The 23,106-nt window shown below is 46.0% G+C and overlaps 1 protein-coding gene across 10 annotated transcripts in view; it reads right to left on the bottom strand.

The window, feature by feature from the left end:
* LOC122212807 (ankyrin repeat domain-containing protein 26-like) overlaps window positions 1–15,671 on the bottom strand; it is a 101,141-nt gene extending 85,470 nt beyond the window's left edge. For 8 of the 10 annotated variants that reach the window (XM_042926778.1, XM_042926779.1, XM_042926781.1 and 5 more), the window contains exons 1-4: window positions 15,241–15,671; window positions 9,901–10,015; window positions 9,565–9,738; window positions 3,495–3,601 (exon numbers count right to left, since the gene is read on the bottom strand). In XM_042926778.1, coding sequence (XP_042782712.1) covers window positions 3,495–3,601; window positions 9,565–9,738; window positions 9,901–10,015; window positions 15,241–15,491 — 647 coding nt within the window. In that variant the 5' untranslated portion in view covers window positions 15,492–15,671. Of the gene's footprint in view, window positions 1–3,161; window positions 3,602–9,564; window positions 9,739–9,900; window positions 10,016–15,240 lie in introns of those variants that run through there. The other 2 variants (XM_042926777.1, XM_042926788.1) reach the window with 2 other exon arrangements.
* Between the last annotated feature and the right edge of the window lie 7,435 nt (window positions 15,672–23,106).

Here is a 23,106-nt window from a genome sequence, read left to right as displayed (position 1 = left end):
AATTAGAATTCGCTTGCCAGAATAGAAAGTGTTTGGAACTCAGAAGTTCTAGCTCTATAACCTATAGCTATTTGTTCTTGGAGAAGCCACTTCTCTTTGGCTCAAAATCTCCCTCTATAAAACAAGGGAAATTACTGCCTTATTTTACAAGGTTGATAAGAGGATTTAATGAGATATTATACCCAAAACATGGCCTCTCAGGCCACGGCCTCTTAGGTGATGCTCATTACTCTGGGAAGGGCAAGATAAGACCTTCCCTGACTTCAGAAAAGATGCTCCACAGGATTTAAAGCAGTGGTCCAGGGGCACCTGGGTGGCTCAGTCCGTTGGGCATCCAACTCTTGATCTCAGCTTGGGTCTTGATCTCAGGCTCGTGAGTTCAAGACCCATGTTGGACTCCACGCTGGGCATGGAGCCTACTTAAAAAAAAGGCAGGGGTACAGATCTGGTAACAAAGGAGAAAGGGAAGTCCGATCTCTTCCTGCAGCATCATTTGAACCTCTCTGACAGCTTAGAATGGTCCCAACTAACATCTTCTGGCAAAAAAAAAAAAAAAAAAAAGACAAACAAGATCCTCAAAGGGTAACTCATAAGGAAAGTCTAGGCTAAGATATGGGTTCCACATAAGGTCTTTGAGTGTGGAGGGACAGGGGTGTATGGCAAAAGCCAGGAGGCCCAGCTGCCCAAACAGGGTGCTGGTGCTTTGGGATAGCTGCTGAGCATATGTGCATGTGCAGTGAACAAAAGAAACTTTGTAACTTTGAAATCTAAGTGTGGATCACCATGAAGACTGAAAACTCTGGATCAGCAAGGGAATCCTGGGAGCAAAGGTCAATCACGACCTGACTGCAGCACCAGTTTCAACAGCAATGCCGCAGCAACAGAATCAAAGGAAACTGTAGAATGATCAGGATGTCCTTTTTTCCCCTCCAAACGACTTGTGAAAGAGGACTGTCTCTTTGGTCTTAGGGTGCTCCTTAGGTTCTTGGAAAATTCAAGGGACAGAGTACAGGAGATAGCCTTCAAAGGAAAGTAGAGGGTCTTCTACAAAACTGAACATTTCAAGACCCAAGTTACTAGTTAGAAAACACAGAGATGTAGCATTATCTGTGTCCCATGCAGAGGGGTTATACTTGAAATGAAATGGATAAGGTTAGGATCCTGGAGGATAAAGGTCTCAAAAGTCCTGAGATAAAGAATCCTGCACACATTCCTACTTCCAACTATTCTAGTCCTTTGCTTGATTTCTGGCTAATGTTGTGGACTAACCGACTGCTATTCCAAAACTGCCAGACCAAACTACGAAATCCCATCTGTTACATACGAAGTTAACAGTTAAATTATTTTAAGCCTCAGTTTAGTAATAACTAGCATTTTAATACAAACACTTACATATTAAAACCCTTAATATAAGCATATTCATCTGCAGCCCATCCATATACATCTTGAGGAAAGGGGTCAATACGTTGCTGAAGAAGAAGCCTGACTAAATTTGTTGAGTTATAATTTACAGCAAGCATGAAGGCTGTTCTAAAATAACAGAGATAACTTCACTCTTAGGAATTTAGAGTTATTTAAACAGCTAATTTGATATACTTTATCAGGTTAATATCTTGCCTATCTGTTCAGAATCGACCATTTACATGTTTCAGTGTTCATCTGTGTAAATGATCTCCAAGACTAAAATGAAGGGACAAAAAGGAAGCTTCTTGTCCCACTTGGGTAATGTATTATAGAGTTGCTAATTTAGAGTCGTTTGATAAACAAGAAACTATGCTAGGTCACTTATCTGAATAGGTAAAGATTTAAAAAAAAATAATTCCCCATGTCTTCTTCATCTGATACAGTGCACTTCAAAGCCATCTAGAGGTCAAGTAAGTATAAAAACTATCTGCAGGCTTGAAATGATAATATTTTAATGTGAATGCTAACAAAATAGGCATAATTATAGTTAACGATGCTGGTAAGCATATGGTAGGCACTAAATTAAATGCTATGTATATAAAATATGATTTACGCACAACCACCCTTGAAGGATATATTATTATCCTCCTTTTCATATCAGGAAACATATTTAGTGATGATACGTAACACTCCCAAGGTCACAACACCTAGCCAGTAGGAAAGCTATGAATCAACCTAGTCTTGTGTGAATCTAAAGCACATCTCTTCTTTCTTTATCACCTACCTATAACTTATCCTCATTAAAGGAAAAGTCTATACAGTTAAAGTTATCTTTCATTTTTCTACTCCTACCAATTGAAAATAAAATCAAAAATACATATACTGGACATGAAAAAGGATAAAACCTGATGAGACTTGGTAATAGTAATTAATCATCACTTAGAGATCACCTAACGACATTAGTTTTACTCAAAAAAGAAAAAAAAAGCAATTTAAAGAAAAGTGTCATCCAAAAGACACAACAACTCCTATTTATGTTTAAGATGCATCTTTTTTTTTAACATTTATTTGCTTTTGAGAGACAGAGCTCAAGCAAGGAGAGGGAGAGAGAGCGGGATACACAGAATCCAAAGCAACTCCAAGCTCCGAGCTGTCAGCACAGAACCCAGCGTGGGGCTCGAACCCACGAACCATGACATCATGATCACAGCCAAAGTCATAGACTTAACCAACTGAGACACCCAGGCACCCCAATATACATCTTTGAAGGAAAAATGTATATGAAATAGAAGTTCTTTTTTTTTTTTAAGTTTATTTACGATTTATTTTGAGAAAGAGAGAGAGTGCACACGAGAGTGTGGGCAAGGGGCAGAGACAGAGAGAGAGAGAGACAGAGAGAGACAGAGAGAGACAGAGAGAGAGAGATTGAGAATCCGAAGCAGGCTCTGCACTGTTAGCACAGAGCCTGATGTGGGGTTCAATCCACGAACCATGAGATGATCACCTGAGCCAAAGTCGGATGCTTAACCAACTGAGCCACCCAGGTCCCTCTATGAAGTAGAAGTTTAAAAAATACCATAAAAGGGTTAAGAAGGCCAATATTGTGCTATTAAGTAAATTAAGAGCTGAGAGTCCATCCTTTATAAAACTAAAATGAAATCCCTTTAGTTAACACAAAATCATGTGGCAGAAAAAACAAAACAAAACAAAACAAACAAAAAAAAAACCATTGCAGGAGCAACTGGGTGACTCATTTGGTTAAGCATCAGACGCTTGACCTCAGCTCGGGTCTTGATCTCAGAGTCATGAGTTCAGGCCCAGCTTTGGACTCCACGCTGAACATGGAACCTACTTAAAAATAAACACTGCAAATGACACGAGTCAACATCATCAAGGCATATGAATTCTGCTATACCCTGTTCTTCATGTTGCCCAGTCAGAATAATTGCTTTCTGCCTAACTGGTGATGTGTTTACATTTTTCACTATATAATTATAAATTAATATTCTTCTTCTGAAGTTAATCTTCCTGACTTGAATAATTATTACCACTCTAGAACCATACTAAGGTTGAAAAGAAAACTACTGCACCTTTTTAATTTATCCTCTGCATGTATATTTGCTGCCTTTTCTACTAAAACTTCCACTATTTGCTGTTTGTTTTCATTTACGGCAACTAGAAGTGGTGTGATGTTATCCTGTAAAAGAGCAAAAACAATTTAGAATTTACAAAATTACACCTTTCCATACGGAATTTTAAAACATACAAAAGATCCTCTAAACTGAAACATATAATACAAAAAGTAAATAAAAAATGGCCTCTTCCTTCCCACCACTGTGCTTTCACCTGCTGCTGCTTCTCTTTAAAATAGCCCTCCTCCACTGGGGCACCTGGGTGGCTCAGTTGGTTAAGTGACCAACTGCAGCTCAGGTCATGAGCTCAGGGTTTGTGAGTTCGATCCCTGCATTGTGCTCTATGCTGGCAGCGCACAGCCTGGAGCCTGTTCCAGATTCTCTCTCTCTCTCTCTCTCTCTCTCTCTCTCTCTCTCTCTCTCTCTCCCCTCGCTCTTTCTCTCTCTCTCTCAAAAAGAAATACACATTAAAAATTCTTTTTAATAAAATAGCCCTTCTCCACCTTCTTCAACAGATTATATGAAGTCATTCTCCCAAAATCACTTCAAACACTCACTGGTTCCAAGATCGTTGCTTCTATCACAGTACTTATCATGGTATACTGTAGTTATTGTTCCCTATCTAAACCAAGAGCTTCTTGAGAGCAGGGGCTATTTCTTATCTCTGTATCTCCAAACTCCAAAACACAGCAGTATATGCTTTAAGTACTTTTACTGAATTAATAACCTAAATGATGGTCTCTGGAGTAGTGTTTCTTAAATTATCTTCCAAAGAATACCTACTTTGCCAGAAGGTAAGTACTATGTCCCAATGGAAAGATTTCATGATCATCTATGTTTGAGAAATATTATAAAACTGCATTATATGTCTGGCATTACAGAAATCCATGTAAATCTGCTCAGTCCCCATTTGACAATCCTTTTTGTGGCAAACATTCACATTTGAGGAATCAGAGTTTCAGGGATATAGTTTGGAGAGATTTCCATAAAGGTGAAGCTTTTCCCCAAGTTATACAAACTTGCTTGTCTTCTGTCAGTGGTATCAGGATCCACTGACATCCGAGGTGTCAACATAAGGCATCACTGCTCCAAATGGGTCACTAAGGAGATGGGCTCAGAACTCCAAGAGTTAAGCTTCAAATGAACTTTGATTACTTAATATTAAATAGCCCATGGGCTTTCTCCTATTATAAAATGCTAAATTTTTATCTTAACTGTTAGGAAGCTCCATATGAAATTTTATTGTCAATTATAATAATCCTGGGACCCTAATACGTATCTACTTCTAAAAAAATTGTTTGTATTCTAGTTGTATTCCAGTTTCCACTGGAATAGCTACTTACTTTATATTTTAGGCAAACTATAAATCGCAAATAAAAATATAATGGCTTATCAATAAAAATTCAAACACTGATTTATACAGATCATTTTTAGCATAATGAAAGTGACTACATTATTTGCATTTTTAGGGAACAATTCTGAAGAGAAAGAGAATATTGTTTGCAATAGGCATAACCTATTCAACTGTAACCATGATTAATCTAATACGGTTTGCAAATATTCCAATAGGAATATGATTATTCAAATGTTGTTTCTTTTAATGTTTATTTATTTTTGACAGAGAGAGACAGAGCATGAGTGGGCAAGGGGCAGAGAGAGAGGGAGACACAGAATCCGAAGCAGGCTACAGTCTCTGAGCTGTCAGCACAGAACCCCACAAGGGGCTCAAGCTCAAAGACAGCGAGATCATGACCTGAGCCAAAGTCAGACGCTCAACCGACTGAGCCACCCAGGCGCCCCAGGAATACGATTATTTATAGTACACAGAAAGAAAAAGTGTCTTGTTTTCAAACTAACTTGTGGGGCACCTGGATGGCTCAGTCAGTTAAAAGGCCGACTTCGGTTCAGGTCATGATGTCATGGTTTGTGAGTTCAAGTTCTGCATTGGGCTCTATGCTGACAGTTCAGCCTGGAGCCTGCTTGGGATTCTGTGTCTCCCTTTCTCTCTGCCCCTCCCCCACTCATGCACGTGCTCTCTCTCCTTCAAAAATCAATAAACATTAAAAAAATGAATACAATACAAAAACAACTTAGAAAGTCTAACTTGGAAAATTCAATCCTATTCCGAAGACATTAACATAAAATACAAAATATATATTATAAATTAATATGGATTGCCTTGAAAACCTTGAAATCTTTATCAAAATAGACCGTAAGACAGAGGCGCCTGGGTAGCTCAGTCAGTTAAGCATCTGACTCTTGACTTTGGCTCAAGTCATGGTCTCATGATTCATGAGTTCAAACCCAGTGCCTCCTAGGGATTCTCTCTTTGTCAAAATTAACTTTAAAAAAAATCACCAAGGTTTCTTTGTGTCCAAAAGAGATATGATTAGCACAGTCATATATATATACATATGTGTATGTGTGTGTATATATATGTATATATGTGTGTGTATAAATATATGTGTGTGTGTTTGTGTGTGTGTGTGTGTGTGTGTGTGTGTATATATAAAATAAAACAGTAATTGTAAACACAATGCTTATGGAGGCAAAGTAGGTGACTCGAGTAAGTGAAGAACCTAAGTGGGGACAGTAGCAAACTGGAGACACACACACCTCATATAAAAAGGTCAGCCGCTGGAATGCATACCAAACAATAGTATGGGCTCAAAGTACCAGGTATGATTCTATAAGAAAAGTCTGAAATCCAGATTTCTGCATGAGTGTCATAATTTTAAATGTTGACTCAATTTATGGAGGAAACGAAACACATCCAGGGGCCAAATTTAGTCAATAGCCCACGGGTATTTTGGTTGTGCCTAAAGCAAATATTTGTATGGAAATCTTTCCTGAAGTATCAGTATCACGTTTTAGCAAAAACTTAGGTCCCAACACGTAATAACAATTGCTATTAAGACTCATAAGAGGGGAGCCTGGGTGGCTTAGTCAGTTGAGCATCTGACGCTTGACTTCAGTTCAGGTCATGATCCCAGAGTTGTGGGACTGAGTCCTGCATCAAGCTTGGCACTGAGCTTGGAGCCTGCTTGAGGTTCTCCCTCTCTCCCTCTGCCCTTCTCCCCCACTCACACTCTCTCTGTCTAAAAGAATCACCACAAAAAGACTAGTAACACACACCTTAAGAATTTTTCCAATGCTTCTTAAAACTGCAATCTATCTGTGTTTAATTCTCCCAGACTGTTAATCAAATAGACAAATTAGTTCACAACTATGCTGAAACTAAATTCTGGAAACAATTCCCAACTGTATTGTCACTAACTACATTTCCATGTTTAAAACTACCATTTGGATTATGCCAGGGCTATATGAATTTAACAGACATCATAAGACAGTCGGTCACATAGCTTCAACTAATAAAGAAGATTCAAGATTTTTCCTATTGCAATCAGGAAAACACTGCTTGTAATAACCAAATGGCTATGAATATGAGAGAGAGAGAGAGAGAGAGAGAGAGAGCAAGCGTGAGCGAGTGGGGGAGGGGCAGAGAGAGAGAGACTCTCATGTGTTTCTGCACCATCAGTGCAGAGCCCAATGTGGGGCTTGAACTCACAAACCATGAGATCACAACCTGAGTGGAAGTCGGACGCTTAATCAACTGAACAACCTGGGTACCCCTCCATTCAGTAGTTAGTTTTTTTTAATTTTTTTTTAAATGTCCACTTTTTGTGGAAGAGAGAGAAAGAGCACGAGCAGGGGAGGGGCAAAAAGAGAGGGAGACTACAGAATATGAAGCAGTCTCCAGGCTCTGTCTAAGCTGTCAGCACAGAGCCCAATACAGGGCTAGAACTTGTGAACTGTGAGATGATGACCTGAGCCTGAAGTCAGACGCTTAACCGACTGAGCCACCCACACACCCCAGTAGTTCTTAACCAAGAGTTGTAGCACAGTCTCAAAAAAAAATATTTCTAAATATCCATGTCTATGTATACATGTTACTAGATTCACTCAAACTCTTCAGGGGAGAGTTTAGGCTTGTTAAAAAAAAATTGGAACTTCCCCAGGGCACGGGGATTCACCACCACAATTCTAGCTGAGAGCTGGTGCAGCAATCACATCAGTCTCATCTATGTGGCCAACTCCCTCTATCATTTGAAGATTTAGCCAAAAGAATGACTTATCAAAACTGCATTTAATTTCCCTGAGCAGAGGTAGAACAGGGACTAAATGTAAAGTCAAAATGCAACTTGATTTCATTACTTTTAAACTTCTTACTTCCCATCAAGATATTCTAGATTTCAGAGCAGAGTTTAGACTCTTACCTAAGTGGGTGTTTCTGCCAGAATAGGATTATATGACAGTTAATTATTTGTTCTTTCTTCTCCTTGCCTACTTAATCAACCACCTGTTCACTGCCAATCTGATTTCCTCTGAGTCCTCCTACACTTGGTCTCTAGGCAGGTTTGCAACTCACTCTTTCCCTAAGTAACAATTATTCCCCTCAAAAATTGAAGACTCCTTGACTAAACATATAAACTGAAGGGGAAAAAAAACAATAAAACAAACAGCCTCTTCTTGTTATTTTCTCTCACTTGTCAAATTTCCAAATTGGCCTACTTAGTTCTGACTGCTCCCTCCTTTCCCCTTTTTTCTCGTAAGCCTTGGCCAATAAAAGATAAATCCCATTTTTATAAATCACTTTTTTATCAAATAGGAACTTGTCAACAGCAGCAATGTTTTTTATTGTAAAATGCATTTGTTTTCTTTGAGTTTTAATACAAATCCTAGGGCAAATTTTGCTTTCCTGTGTTGTTTTTCACTAATAAAAAAAAATTGGATGGGAAAAATATTTGAAAACAAAATAAGTTTTACCTTTAACAAATATATTGTTTTCATAAATATTTGCCATAAATACATAAAACAAAGCAGTATTCTCTGTTTCTTTAGAAGAATCCTCATTTAAAATGAAATCTTAGGGGTGCCTAGGTGGCTCAGTTGGTAGAGCATCCAACTTCGGCTCATGTCTTAATCTCATGGCTCATGAGTTCAGAGCCCTGCATTGGGCTCTGTGCTGACAGCTGGGAGCCTGCTTCAGATTCTGTGTCTTCCTCTCTCTGCCCCTCTCCCCCTCTTGTTCTGTCTCTGTCTCTGTATCTCTCTCTCAAAAATAAATAAAAAATAATAAGAAGGAAGGAAGGAAGGAAGGAAGGAAGGAAGGAAGGAAGAAGGAAGAAATCTTAGATAAATAAGTTATTGCCAAATATTTTCATTCAGGGAATCCTTGAACTTCCAAATACGTAAAATTGACCCTGCCCGTGTCAACCAAGGGTGTTCCTCTAGGGGCTTCAGCAGTGAGAGGTAATGCATGTCAAAGAAAAGGAAAGTGGGCCAGCAAGTGTGGCCATCATCTACTCCCCATGTATAGCTACAACCCTGCTGAGGAGCTACACAAGGTTGAGCAGGAGCTACTCTCTGAAGTGGGACACCCCAACATGGTACATGGGTGGCCGAGTGGCTACCAACACAAGTAGATGCCTTTGCTGGATGTCAAGACATGACCTGACCCCAATGCCCTCATCTTCAGAGCACCGGGGCCTGCAGTGCCCAGCACCTACAACCTGCTGCTTTCTCCTTCCGCTTGCACACATCCAAGCTCTCCCTTCTGGGTCTGGGTCCCCTTTCCTCCTCCCACCTATCCCCAGCAGCACCCCTTGCCTAAGCCCCTGCATTGCACCCAGCCTCCATCATCACCTCACTCCCCTCTAGACCTTTAGTCCTTTATGGGCTCTGAGACTACCATCCACTTGTAGGCACTAATGGAAATATTTTCTTTCTGGGATGGAAGGGTGGCTGGGAGATACAACTTTGCCCTTTCTGTGGGCACTACCTTTTTCTAGCCCTCCCTGACTTGGCATTGGAGTTATTTCCATGATGACAGGGCCTGATGTATAGAATTCAGTGAGTGAGTGAGTGTGTGTGTGTGTGTGTGTGTGTGTGTGAAATAAAACATTTTGAGGCTAACATATTCATGTATATATATAAAATTTCAAATATTGTATAAATTGTTATTTACCTTATTTCTTGCTTCAGTATTCACATTATATAGCAGCAGCTTCTCTATTATGGATATAGTATCACCAAAGGCCGCATAGTGGAGAGCAGTGTTGCCACTCACATCCCTAATATTTGGATAGGCACCATTTTCCAATAGTATGTTTACACATTTCTCTTCCTGGCACTGTACGGCCTGTCAGTGATATGCCAAGAAACAGAGTATAAATTCTGAGAATTTAAATTAAGCATGCCAAAAGGTTTCACCACCTCGTTTTGTTTCAAGGCAATAATTTCATTTGCATTCTAAGTAATGACATCAAATCTATCTCAGGCAGACATAGCTGGTACTACATACCTTCATGAGAGCTGTCCTGTTTTCATGATCACAGAGGTTAAGATGACATTTCCTCTCTACTAGGAGGGTCACCACTTCTGGATGGCCATTGGCACAGGCCAAATGGAGAGCAGTCCTAAAAAAGTGAGAGGACTTTTTAGGAAATGATAGTGCACTCTCTCAAAACTTGCAGTTAATTCAGGAATTTGTAAACATTAAGTAGCATGTTATTCCTATGCCTCCAAAACAAAGGTTCAGTTTTCCTCTGGAGAAAGTACAATATTTAGTAGTGATTACTCATCACGCTAATAAAAGAGCAGCCTGTTTGAAGACAAAGAGCATGACCTCGGGATTCAGCTCCACTTGGGTTTGAATCCTAGTTTAACTCTGTCACTCACTAGTTATTGCTTAGACTTATCCTCAATGTCCTCAACAAAAGGGGATAAAAATAGTAGTTGTCTCGTGTCACCTGGCTAGCTCCGTCTGAAGAGCATGTAACTCTTGATCTCAGGGTCGTGAGTTTGAAGCCACACAGTAGGTGTAGAGATCATTAAAAAAATAAAATAAAATAAAATAGAATAATTAATAATAAAATGAAATGAAATAAAATAAAATAAAATAAAATAAAATACTGAGTAGTTATCTCACAAGACCTCGTTGTGATGCTTAAATGAGGATCTATGCAAGTATTTAGAACACTTCCTAGCACAAATAACATCTCAATAGTTGTTGGATAATATAATTTTTACCATTACTACTGCTTTACATAGACAACACTTCAATTAGGTACCTTGATACAATTACACCTACTTTGCAGACATGTTTTAAGGATTAGCAAGAATACTGCATTTCAATGATTCTAACATGCTCATTTTGTCACATTTTAATATCTCTGACATTGGAATGCAATTTATAACTCAAAATGTCTTACAACTGAAAATGGCAGGACTTTAAAAAAATAATTGGTATATAAAATAGTGGGACACCATAGAATCTTGGTGCCTTCCATTATGTGAAATGATGGTATATACAATAGGTCTATTGCAGTTCTAGTCATATGATTGGCACTTAAATAAATTTTAGTTCTGAAAAGCATTATAGGAAAAGAGGACAAAATTAACAAAAGGAAAACATTTTTAAGAACTTCTTACTTTGCTTCTCAAGAAAGTTTAAGCCACAGGAAACTCAGGATTCCAATGACTAGGAACAGCTCATTTTATTAAATATTGAGGTCTACAGATTGTACAAAAATCAAGTATTTCCAGTGATCAATATTAGTAGTTACTACTCTCATAAATTTCAGAAGGTCAGGTAAAGGTTATCTTTTACAATTTCCTATCTTCAGAAAATTTGAAAGGAAGGAGGAAAACTTCCCATTGAGATTAAGTCCTAATAGTTCAATGTAAAATTTCTCATCTTAGGGGTGCCTTGCTGGCTCAGTCAGTAGAGCATAGGACCTTGATCTCAGGGTTGTAAATTTGAGCCCCACGATGGGTATAGAGATTACTTAAAAATAAAATCTGGTGCAGAGCCTGCTTTAGATGCTCTGTCCCTCCTCTCCCTTTCCCCTTCCCCCTGCTCATGCTTTCACCCTCAACAATAAATAACACTTAAAACATAAAGTAAACAAGATAAAAGCTGGGGCACCTGGGTGGCTCAGTCTGTTAAGCGTGCAGCTCTTGATCTGGGCTCAAGTCACGATCTCATGTTCACTGGCTCAAGCCCCGTGCTGGGACTCTTTGAAAAGTGTATTGCAAAAGTTCCTGCTTTCAGCACGGGGCGTGCTTGGGATTCTCTCTGTCCTTCCATTCCCCCCACCCCCACCCCCACCCCATCCCTCTCAAAAAATAAATGATTAAACTTAAAAAAAAAATATTTAGAAAATAAATAAATAAAATTCCTCCTCTTGCTCATACTGTGCAAAATGAAGTCTTTGAGAACAAAAGGATCTTGGGTAGAGTATTTCCGCTATATAATATATGTGCAGGTTCTAGGTGATAAATAAATGGATGGAAAGAGTGGATAAATACATTTGGAGAGTTCAATATTTTTAAAGAAAAGGTATATAAAGGAAAGCATACTTCTGAAACAGTAAATAATCACTTATATCTGCTAGGTCTTATTTTTTTCATAAGCACACAACTAATATATTTTATTTTCATGATTAATATAAATCATTTACCTATTACACGTAATAAAGCTACCTATAACAGAAAACATATGTATATGCTTAATATATGCATAATAAAATGTACAAGTGCAAATAAAAATACTCCCTTTACTTCTGAAGAGGCCAAAAGTTGTCCAAATATGCCAATGCTCAAAAAACATTTTAATTAACTCACTTTTCTTATTTTACATCCAAAAATATTTTTTAACACAAAGTGAGAAATTATTTTTATGTATATAAGATCAATATTCTTGCTCTTCTCCAGGATTACTTCAATGACAATAAACCCTTTCTGTTGATAATAAACTTTTAATAGGACCTTTATACACCTTTTCATGTAGAAAGCACAGATTTTCTTTGAAGGCAAAGAAAAATGCATGTAAATACAAAGGCTCAGAAATAACAAATGTCATCACATTTTGTGCATTTTTGGGCTTAACATAAAACTGCTTGTGTGTACCTATGATCACACTGATTTTTGTTCTCACTTAATGATCAACTAAAGCACAGCTCTGCATCTCTGTGTATATCTATTATCTATGCCACTTTCAATGATCACATATCCATCTTATGGATGTAATGACATTTACTTATAAAAGCCATTATACGAGTTCTTCTTAATACATTGCTATTTTAAATAGTGCTGAGAAAAGCAAAATGTATGCCATTTATCTCTAGTGATTTCCTAAAGATATTTTAGTAGAAATAAAATTGATGGGTAAAAGGAATACATATTTTTTAAATGTGGTACTTACACCAAATTGTCTATTGGAAAGTCGAAAACAACTTAAACTTTAAGCGGCAGTATAAGCACCATCACTCTATTTTCACAAAGGTTGTAGAAGGAAAACTGTATTTCAGTCCCTTTTTCACTTAAATTTCTTTTTTCCCAGGGACACTATATTTCCCTATGTCCACTGGTCCCTTGTAGATATGCAAAGAAATACTTTGCACGATTTCAAATTACAGGTTTTTGTTCGTTTTGATTTCAAAGACTTCTCTGTAAAACGAAGATAGATTCTGTTGTTGGATACAAATATGTTGTAAATATTTGCAAGTGCATTGTCTTTTATTTTAATAATATTATTTTCTGATAGAGGCTTTTAGTTTTTTATGTTGCTAAATCAATCTCCAGAATTCTTGATTTAAAAAAAATATTTTTTAATATTTATTTATTTTTGGGAGACAGAGACACAGCGTGCAAGGGAGGGGCAGAGAGAGAGGGAGACACAGAATCTGAGCTGTCAGCACAGAGCCTGAAGCGGGGCTCGAACCCACAAAGCACGGGATCATGACCTGGGCCAAAGTCAGACCGCTTAACCAACTGAGCCACCCAGGGGCCCCAATTTTTTTTTTTTGAGAGATAGAAATAGAGAGAGAGAGAGAGAAAGAGAGAGAGAAAGAGAGAGAGAGAGAGAGAGAGAGAGAGAAAGAGAGAGAGAGAGAAGCAACACAGAATCCCAAGCATGCTCCACATTGACAGCAGGGAGCCCGTCGAAGGGCCTGAACCGATGAACACCTGAGATTATGACCTGAGCCGAAATCAAGAGTCAGAGGCTTAACTGACTGAGCCACCCAGGCACCCCCCAAAAGTCTTGCTTTTCAAGTCATTCTTAAGATGGGTAAATAGGCATTTGTGGGATTTTTTTCTGTCACTTTTCTTATTTTGCATATTACAATTTTTAAATTGATATCCCATCTGGAACTTATTTTAGGGAGATAAAATTCTAACAAGTTTTCTCCAAATCGGCTGTTTCTCCACTACTTACGAATAATTCACCTTTTCCTACTAATATGAAATGTCACCAGTATCAAATTCAAAAGTCTTATGTATATTTGAGCGTTGGTCATGTTGTACTCTGCACCACTCCTTTATTGGTCTTTTCAGCTGTTTGTAAATGAATAATTTGTGGAAATTTCAGGTACATTTTGATATCTGGAAGGGCAAATCTACCTCCTATACAAAAACATAAGTTCTTAGGTTAATTCCAGTTTGTTAACACACAGTGTTCTATCACTTTCAGATGTACAAGATAGTGAGTCCAAAAATTTCCTTAATGACATCACAAGAAGAGCATGTGTAGCTCAAAATTCTTAAAACCAGGATGCTTTCATTTGCTTTACCTAACACTGACAAATACAGGAAGGGTACACATTTTGAGAAAAAGGAGTCCTCCTATTCAGAGCCATCTTCCACTTGAAAATGTCCTTCCAAGGTCCCTCAGGAAATAGCATACATACCTAAGTGTACACAGACATAAACTGGATACTGGATTTTGTCCCAAGAATTTCTAGCCCAGAAGTTGATTACAGGAATTATTTCTCCCATTATGCACTTTTCTATGACGTTATGGTGTTGCATCCACGCGACTCCTGAAACAATGCTACGGGCACCAGTGACAGTTGCAACAAAGTTTATTACAATGAGAGGCAAGGCCGACCCATTGGGACCAACACTCTTGATAAGAGTGTGGCCCGAACAGCCAGTTTACAGAGTTTTTAAAGCCGATCACATCGTTTTATCATTATCTGGGAAAAGAACAGATAAACAGTTCCCAGATGAGTTAGAAACAGTTGCCAGATGAGTCAGAGACAGTTATCGAATGAGGTAATTATTTTAGACTTTTTGCCGCTAAGTTGCAACCAGTGGATCTCCTTGACCTTGTCTCTGATGCTCTTTTTGAGGTTTTGTTCCCTTCATTGGTAAAGCCTGAGTCACAAGAGTATGAAGTATGATTTACAAGAATAAAAGCAAGGTTGTTATCTTTTGACCTTCAGTGTCAGAACAAAGTTGTTACTTTCAAGCTAAGCATTAGCCCTACAGTACAATTCAGCCCTTACAATGGTATGAAAATGAGTCCATTAAAAACAACATGTTGTCAACACTTAATTTCATGTGTATAACTATTGAAATTTGGGTAAATCACATCAAACTTGAGAGTCAAGTGGTCTATTCAGGAATTAACAAGTACGTGCCAGGGCAGCTGAAGACATTGTTTTTGCTGCTCATGCTGTCGGCCTGGTGTTAGACCACGTAGGGTTCCCACGAACGAGGGGCAGCGGGATCTCAGGAGGGAAGAGAACCCAGCACCCTGAGGGAGGGCTCGGATGCACAGGTAGAGCTAGGCCAGGTGTGCTCTTCTCCCAGGTCCGCCCCACCTCCTCCCTGCCAGCCTCCAAGCCCTTATTACCTGTTCATCTTGTCTCTATCATCCACGCCATTTTCCCCCAAGAACAGAATCTGCTGCACTTGCACTGTGTTGCCCACGCAGGCAGCCTTGTCGATCTTTCTGAGATCTCTTTCTTGGACATGGTAACCCAGCAGCAAGTTGTCAATTCTATTGTTCTTCTGCCCAACGCCCCTGCCCTGCCTCTGCAAGCCAGAAGCGGAGCCCAAGGGCGACATGCCCTTCTCCCTCCCGAACCCCCAAATCCTCTTCATTGTGAAGCCTGCGGGCTCCACAGAGACTTCACCCCGCCCTCCCTTTCCACTACCTCCCGAGCTCAACACTAGCGCCGGAGACAGGCCAAACCCGCCTGACCACAACACCCCAGCAGTGAGGATCCGCGTTTGGGTAGCTGTCACTTCTCAGTAACCGGCAACAAGCAATACCGCCAAACACAAGCGCGCTTGCGCACTTCAGAAGAGGCAACCACTGCGCATGCCACAGAGGCCTAACTGTCAAGGGTACTCACAGCTCCGACACCGGCCCAGCGCGGTGCAGAGAACAGAGGGGAGGGGGCTCCGGTGGGGGGTGGGGCGGGGTCCCTGGGTCCCAAGCCACAGAACCCAGCGAGAGCCAGCACCTCTGCTCACCACGCTCGGGTCTTGCCTTGGCACCCTTCTCGCCCCACGCGCGCCTCCCGAGGGGCCCCTCCCCCGCGCCGCGGCCCAGGGTGCAGCCAGGCGGCCGTGCCTGGACTGCGGGAGGGGGTGGAGGTGGGGGCGTGAGGCAGGGATAGGGGCCGGGCCCGGGGCCGCGACTCCCGAGAAGCCGGGAGCCCGCTGCAGCCGCCTCTGGATCCCGGGATGGGACTAGAGACTGTGGCGGAAGCCAGCATCTCCCAGCCTGGGGCAGCGGGGGCCGCGGAGCCAAAGCCGCCGCCACCGCTGCCGCCTCCGCTGCTGAGACCAGGCTGGAGATGCGTGAGTTGACACTGACGTCCCGGGGGACCCGCGCCACAGCCCCTCCATCCACGCACTCCTAGCCCTCCGCCTTGAACTCCGCCCTGCCGGCACAACCCTCCCCGCCCCACGTCTTCAGGGCTCCCACAGCCCCCTCCCTCCCTGAGCATGACCCTAGGGGCGGGAGCGGGAACCCCGGGCCGGGGGTTGGGGGCTTCGAGACAGGGAGGTGGGGGCCGGATGCCAGGGAGACTATTGGGCTCCCACTCCCACGCCCAGGCCCAGCGGGGCACTGTGAACGGAGGGGAGGGGGCTCCGGTGGGTGGTGGGGCGGGGTCCGGAGCTGCCGAGCCAGGCGGGAGCGGGCACCTCTGCTCGCCGCGCTCCGGCCTGCCTTTGGCACCCCTCTCGCCCCACACGCCCCTCCCGGGGGGCCCCTTCCCCGCGCCGCGTCCCAGGGTGCAGACTGGCCGCCATGCCTAGACCGCGGGAAGGGGTGGAGGTGGGGCCGGGACGCGGGGCTATGGGCCGGGCGCGGGGCCTCGATGCCCGCGATGCCGGGCGCATGCCTCAGCCTCCGCCGGAGCCTGAGATGGGGTCAGAGGCTGCAGCAGACGCCAGCATCTCCCCGCCGGGGCCTCGAGGACTGCGCAGCCATCGCCGCCGCCGCCGCCGCCGCCGTTGCCTGCATTGCTGAGACCAGGCTGGAGATGGGTGAGTTGACCCTGGCATCCCAGGGAACCCGCTCCACAGCCCCTCCATCCACGCCCTCCTCCTGGCCCTCCGCCTCCATCTCCGCGCTCCTGGCACAACCACCCTCCCACGGCGTCAGGGCTCTCACAGCCCCCTCCCTCCCTGAGAGTGACCCTAGGGGCATGAGCGGGAGCCCCGGGCCAGGGGTTGGGGGCGTCGAGACAGGGAGGTGGGGGCTGGATGCCAGGGAGACTATTGGGCTCCGATGGCCCTCCAGGCCCAGCTGGGCACTGCGAAAGGAGGGGAGGGGTCTCCGGTGGGGGGTGGGGCGGGGTCCGGAGCCTCCGTGCCAGGCGGAGCTGGCACCTCTGCTTGCCGCGCTCAGGCCTCGCCTTCGCACCCTTCTCGTCCCACACGCCCCTTCCGGGGAGACCCGCCCCCACGCTGCGTCCCAGGGTGCAGCCTGGTGGCCGTGCCTGGACCGCAGGAAAGTGTGGAGGTGGGGGCGTGAGAGGGGGATGTGGGCCGGGCGCTGGTTCGGGATGCCCGCGATGCCCTGCGCTCGGCCCAGACTCTGCAGGAGCTCGAGATGGGGTGAGAGGCTGTAGCAGACCCCAGTATCTCCCCGCTGGGGCCTCGAGGGCCACGCAGCCATCGCCGATGCTGCTGCTGTTGCCTCCGCTGCTGAGACCAGGCTGGAGATGGGTGAGTTGACCCTGGCGTCCAGGGTGACCTTAGCCGCAGCCCCTCCATCCCCGCACTCCTGGCCCTCAGCCTCCATCTCTGGGCTCCAGGCGCAACCCCCACCCCGCCAAGCCCTCAGGGCTCCCACAGCCCCCTCCCTCCCTGGGCGTCACCCTATGGGCTGGAGTGGGAGCCCCAGGACCAGGGGTTGGGGGCATAGAGACAAGGATGTGGGGGCGGGATTCCAGGGAGACTACTGGGCTCTGATGCCCCCTCCCCCAACAAGCTGGCCCCAGGACCTTTCCCAGGTCCTGGAGGGCAAAGCCTCATGCCTTAGATCCCTTCGCTAGGCCTGGGCAGGGGCGTTCCCTAGGCGCGGGGCTCAAAAGGCTCTTTTTGAGCTGTGTCCCCCACTCCCCAAGCCTCCAGCGGGTTCCTGGAACAGGGCGGGTGCGGAGGCTGGGACTGTGGCTGCTTGTCAGGCGGAGGGGCGTGGGGAGAGCACCCCTAGTCCTTTCCTTGGGTTTGAGGCGGGGGGGGGGGGGGGGGGGGGGGGGAGCGGAGCGGCAAGGCTCAGGTGTTTTTCATTGCACTGCCCAGGGTGGGGAAGGGAACCTGGCTGGAAGAGGGCTCTATCAATATCTGCAAATATGAGTTCTGGAAGCTGGGTTGGGGAGGGGAGCTTGGATGTAAGTCAGAATGGTGGCACCTGAGCTGGAGTGCCATGAGAAGCAGAAGTGGGTCTCAGCCAGCCCTAGTAGCTGGAGGTCAGGTGACTCTCCTGGCTCTGGAAGACTCCCTAGAAGGCCTGTGGGCAGGAATACTACCCTAGAGAGACCCCTCCATGGCCCCCCATAACTGGCACTGCCCCATCCCCATAGCACTCCTTGCCACTCCTGGGACACCAGTCCTGACCTGCCTTGATGGGGAGTTGTGGATACTGGCGGGTCACCTCCCCAGGCAGGGCAGGTACTGAAGATCCAGGCCTCCGAGTGCTGAGGAGATAGGCACAGGGTCTTGGGAAAGTTTTGAAGAGCTTCTGCCAGTCCAGGGAGGAGAGAGAAGTTGCTGGAAGAGTTGGCTTGCTCAGCACTAAAGGGAAGGGCACTCTAAGTAGAGGGAATGGCTGGAGCAGAGGATGTGAGATGTGAGCGCCTGGTCGGGGTGTAGAGTTGTGGAAGGGGGGGGTGGTCAGGCACGGGAGTGACCCACATGAACGAAGGGAAGGAGGGCCAGGTGGAAGTGAGGTGTCAAGCCATCCCAGCGAGCTGGCACAAGCAAGCTCCCAAGGACAGCGAGGAGCTGATGGGGGGGTGGGCAGTGCTGCCATCTGGCTCAGCAGCCCCTCTGGAGTCTGCCCAGGGTCCCTACTGTGGTCATGGCTGCTTGGCCCACATCTGCCGGTGGCTGGACCACCCCAAGCAAGTCTGCTTTCTGAGTCTCAGTGTCCACATCTGTCAAACGGGAGACTCCTCCACAGGGTTGTGGGGAGATCTGCATGAGGTGATGAGTGTAGGGAGCCCAGCACCTAAGAAGGTCTCAGGAAATCCTTGGCCGCTGTGCCAGTATGTTTACCTGGAAAACGGGGGCATTGATGTCAGCTGGTGGGCCAGGCTCACTTTACCCTGTGGCGATGAGGATACTGTGAGGGCTGGATGTGACCCAGGGAAGCCAGGGCTGGGGGCACTGCAAGTCCGTGTGCTCATGCTATTCTGGAAGAAGAGAGAAACAGTGGGCGGTGGCTGGGGCGGGGTGGTCCTCCTTGTGCCCCTACGGGCACCTTAGCCATGGCATTCAACGGACCCTGCTGTGTTCCCCAAGGCCAAAGCCTCTTTGTTCTCCATGCTGCACGATGCACCCCTTCCTCCTAGTCAGCACTAGCTCTGCACATGGGGGACCAGGGCTCCCTTCCAGAAGGTTCTTCAGACACTGAGACCAACAAACACAATATCTTCCTGTGAGGGGCACTGTCATGGGCAGTCAGGTGGAGAGGACACAAACCTTAGCCCCAGGAGAATGGAAACTAGTTGGGCAGCAAAACCAGTCGGGCCTCCATGGTCTTGCGTAGTACTGTGCTGGCTGCTTAGGGGTGTGTGTGGGGGGCCGGGGTTGGGGGGATGGGGGCCTGGGCGTTGTAATAATTGCACATGGGACAGTCAAGGGCAGAAGTGAAAAGCAAGGACTCCAGATCCAGTGGCCCAGGTTCAAATCTCAACTCTGCCACTTCTTACTGTGTGAACGTGGACTGGTGACTCTGCCTCTCTGTGCCTCTGTTTCCTTGCCTCTAAAATGGGAACGAGGCACACTAGTGCTATTTGAACAGCTTGGTTCAGTTTCTAGTGAGCATTTATGCCCCCTTTTCAAGAATGAGTCTCCCAGTTCACCCCTGCGTCCTGGAAGACTACACAGCCTGCTCCAGTAGGCTATGGTCTTCCTCTTGTGTGTGAGTCCCTATAGGCGGGGGCCTGCCTTTCTGTGTCCGTTACTTGGGCAGGGGGCAATGGTGTGCTGGCAACAGGCCCTCTGGGAGAAAAAGGTAGCTGATAAACAGCGTTGGCAGGTTTCCATGGTGTAAATATTCCAGCAAGGCCCATTTGAGGCTACCAACAGCTTAACCATCTCGCAGTGGGAGGTGGTCCATGCCAGCTTTAGCACCCAGGCATTCAGTAGGTGCTTAATAAATGATGGTTGAATAAGGAGAGAAGGCTCCAGAGACTTGGAGAGCTGTCAGGCCATACTGTAGCTGAGAGAGGGAGGCATCCGACAGGCTGAGGCCAGGACAAGAGACCACTCTGAATAAGTAACCCGTGGTGAGATGGAGGGCAGAGGGGAAGGAGGACTGGTGTCCTCCCTTCCTGGGAACCTCTGCACCTCTGACCCTGCGTCACTTCTGCTCTGGATCCTCTTGACTTTGGCCTGGTTTCGGCTGTCTGCACAGAATGACCTAACTGGATCCCAAGCATTAACCTGACAGAGCTCTGAGAAATGGTCCAGACGGGTCTCAAACGTCAGATTCTATTCCCTTGCTTATGCTGTTCCCTCTGCCTGAATGTTCCACCCACTTCTTCCTATGTGCCCTGAAACTCTGTCACCCTTTAAAAGCCTCCTCCACCCCAAATCCCACCGACCCTCCTCCCCTTCTGCTGTTTCTCTGGCCTTGCAGCCCCTCTCGTGTGCACCCTGCCTGCCCATAAAAATATTAGTAGCTGACATTGCATCTGGACAGCAACCTATGATAGAGGTACCGTGATAATCCCTTTTGCAGATGGGGGAATGGAGGCTCTGTCTTGTTAATGACCACCCATCTTTTGCCTCTTGGCTTCAGCATCTGTTCGTTGTTCAGAGAGGCTCCTTGTTGTGGGCTAGGCAGAGCACCACTTCTCTTTCTTCAGTGTGTTTGCTGTGGCGTGTTCCACTAGGCCATGGGTTCCCTATCATATAGGAGCTTAAATGAATGAATGAATGGAATGAATGAGTGAATTACTTTCAGCCCCAGGCAGCATCCCTGTTCTTTTACCCATTCCTCCTCCCTTTCCATCCCTGTGGGAGGAGACTGACCCTCCAGAGGGCATCCTCACACCATGGAGGGATGGTCACAGGGAACCTGCTTAGCCATACCTGCCAGAAGGGAAGGGGAAGTGAGGCTTTGGGTGGGGCTGAAAGCAGGCATGGTAGAAGGGTAGTGGACCACCCTCCTGTGGTCCAGAGTGGGGCTTACATGGGCCCACAGCACTGCCTGTAACCCAGGAAGTTAACGGGGTCCCAAAATATGTTTTCTTGCACTGCCCCAAATGGAAATTCCTCTGTTGGCCCACTTATTTTCATTTTATCTAGAAAAATAAAGTTGGAAATAATCATTCACACACCCTAATTACTCCGTTGCTTTATGAATTTAGAGCCTGTTTGGCTCTAGACTTTGGCTCCTGCTGGAGGAGGAATCCCCTGGGAGGGGCAGGATGAGGTGCCAAGGCAGGAGGCCAGAGCCTGCTCTGACGCTGGGGCCTCCTCGGGGTCTGCCCTCCAGTTGTCCTCTCCTAGCAGGCTGGGAACTTCCCAGAAGCAGCAGCCCAGATGGGGGTCTGAGCAAGGGAAGGTGGCCAGTGGCAGTCTCCAGGATTCTGGTTGACCGGGGCCCATAATGGATGACTCCCCAGGCTGTTCTACCCCACCTTGACCTCTGAGTCATAATAATTTGCTGCTATTTCTTGAGCACTTACTATGTGCTGGGCGCTGGGCCAAGCACTTTGTCGGCATCATCTCAGCTATGCCTGCTAACTTCCCTTGAAGCAGGTACTATTATTCTCCCCATTTGGCAGTTTGAGGGTGCCTGGGGCCCGGGGCTCAGGGCCGGGAAGTGGTGGGGCTGGGATTGTATCCAGCCTGTAGGACCCCCATAGCCAGATGGGGCCCCTTAGATAGGCCCCTCAGTCACTCAAAATGGAACGTCTCTGAAGCCTGGACGCCCGAGACAACCACGTCACTGGTGTCCTGGACTCCAGGCCACCCTCCTTGTGGCCCTTATTGCCACTCCCTTCTTCCCCATAGTCCTGGGACTCTGTCTCTGGAAGCCCCGTGTAGCCTCACCTGGGCGGCTTGGGGAAAATACAGACTTCCCAGGCCCTGCCACACCCCGCTGAGTCAGAATCCCACTACAGGAGAAGGGGCTGGAAACCCAGATTTTCAAATGTTGTCCTGGGGATACAGAGGCCTGCAGACTCCCAGAACCGCTGCCCGGACCAGTGGAGTTTAGGCTGCTTTAAGAGACTCCCTTGCCCTTAACCCAGATCCCTATGACCCTGCCCCCACTTGTGTTCTCAGCCTCTGCCCCCTGCTACCCTAACCCAGCACTGCATACATCACACCATACTCACCCCCCACGCCCCAATTTGCCTTTATCCAGGAACCTGCTGCTGCTGTTTCCTTCTGGAAACAGGTCCCAGCTGACCACAGACCCCCACAGAGCTTGTGTAATACTCTGGACTGGTCGATCGTGGCCCCACTCTTGCTAACCCGGGCCTGGCACCCAGCCTGGGGGAATCATGGTGGGTGAGCGATGGTGGCCTGGGAAGGCAGAACAAGGTGGGGGCTGCCCATGACAGGTGGGGCTTCTAGGCTGGGAGCACAGGCACTCTCTGGGGGCCGGCACGTTGCCTAACATGCAAAAGGCATTTGATGACTGTTTCTTAACTGTTTAATGAATGGTGCTGGGTCATGTGACAGGTGAGGGCCACTTCCGGAAGCAGTGCAGATTGGCCGGTTTAGGCAAAAGATGGAGAAGGTGCCTTCCGGGCCATCTCTGAGGACCGTGAATATTAATGGTCCGAACTCATTTATGGCTCGGATGGGAGTGAGGGGCTGGTGCTTTCTTGCTTTATTTCATTTCAGTATCTCAGGAGCCCTGGGAGGGAGTGCTGATGTAATCCTTATTTCGTTCAATGGAAACTGAGCCCTAGACAGGTGACTTAGTAAGGTCACACAGCTGGGAGGGGTCCTGCAGAACGGAGCCTTGCCCATTGTGCAAAAAAATAAATAAATAAATGAGTCTGCACTCTAC

Source organism: Panthera leo (assembly GCF_018350215.1).
Source record: "Panthera leo isolate Ple1 chromosome F3 unlocalized genomic scaffold, P.leo_Ple1_pat1.1 chrF3_random_Un_scaffold_30, whole genome shotgun sequence".
Classification (NCBI taxonomy): Eukaryota; Metazoa; Chordata; class Mammalia; order Carnivora; family Felidae; genus Panthera; species Panthera leo.
This window is presented reverse-complemented; position numbering and strand designations above follow the sequence as displayed.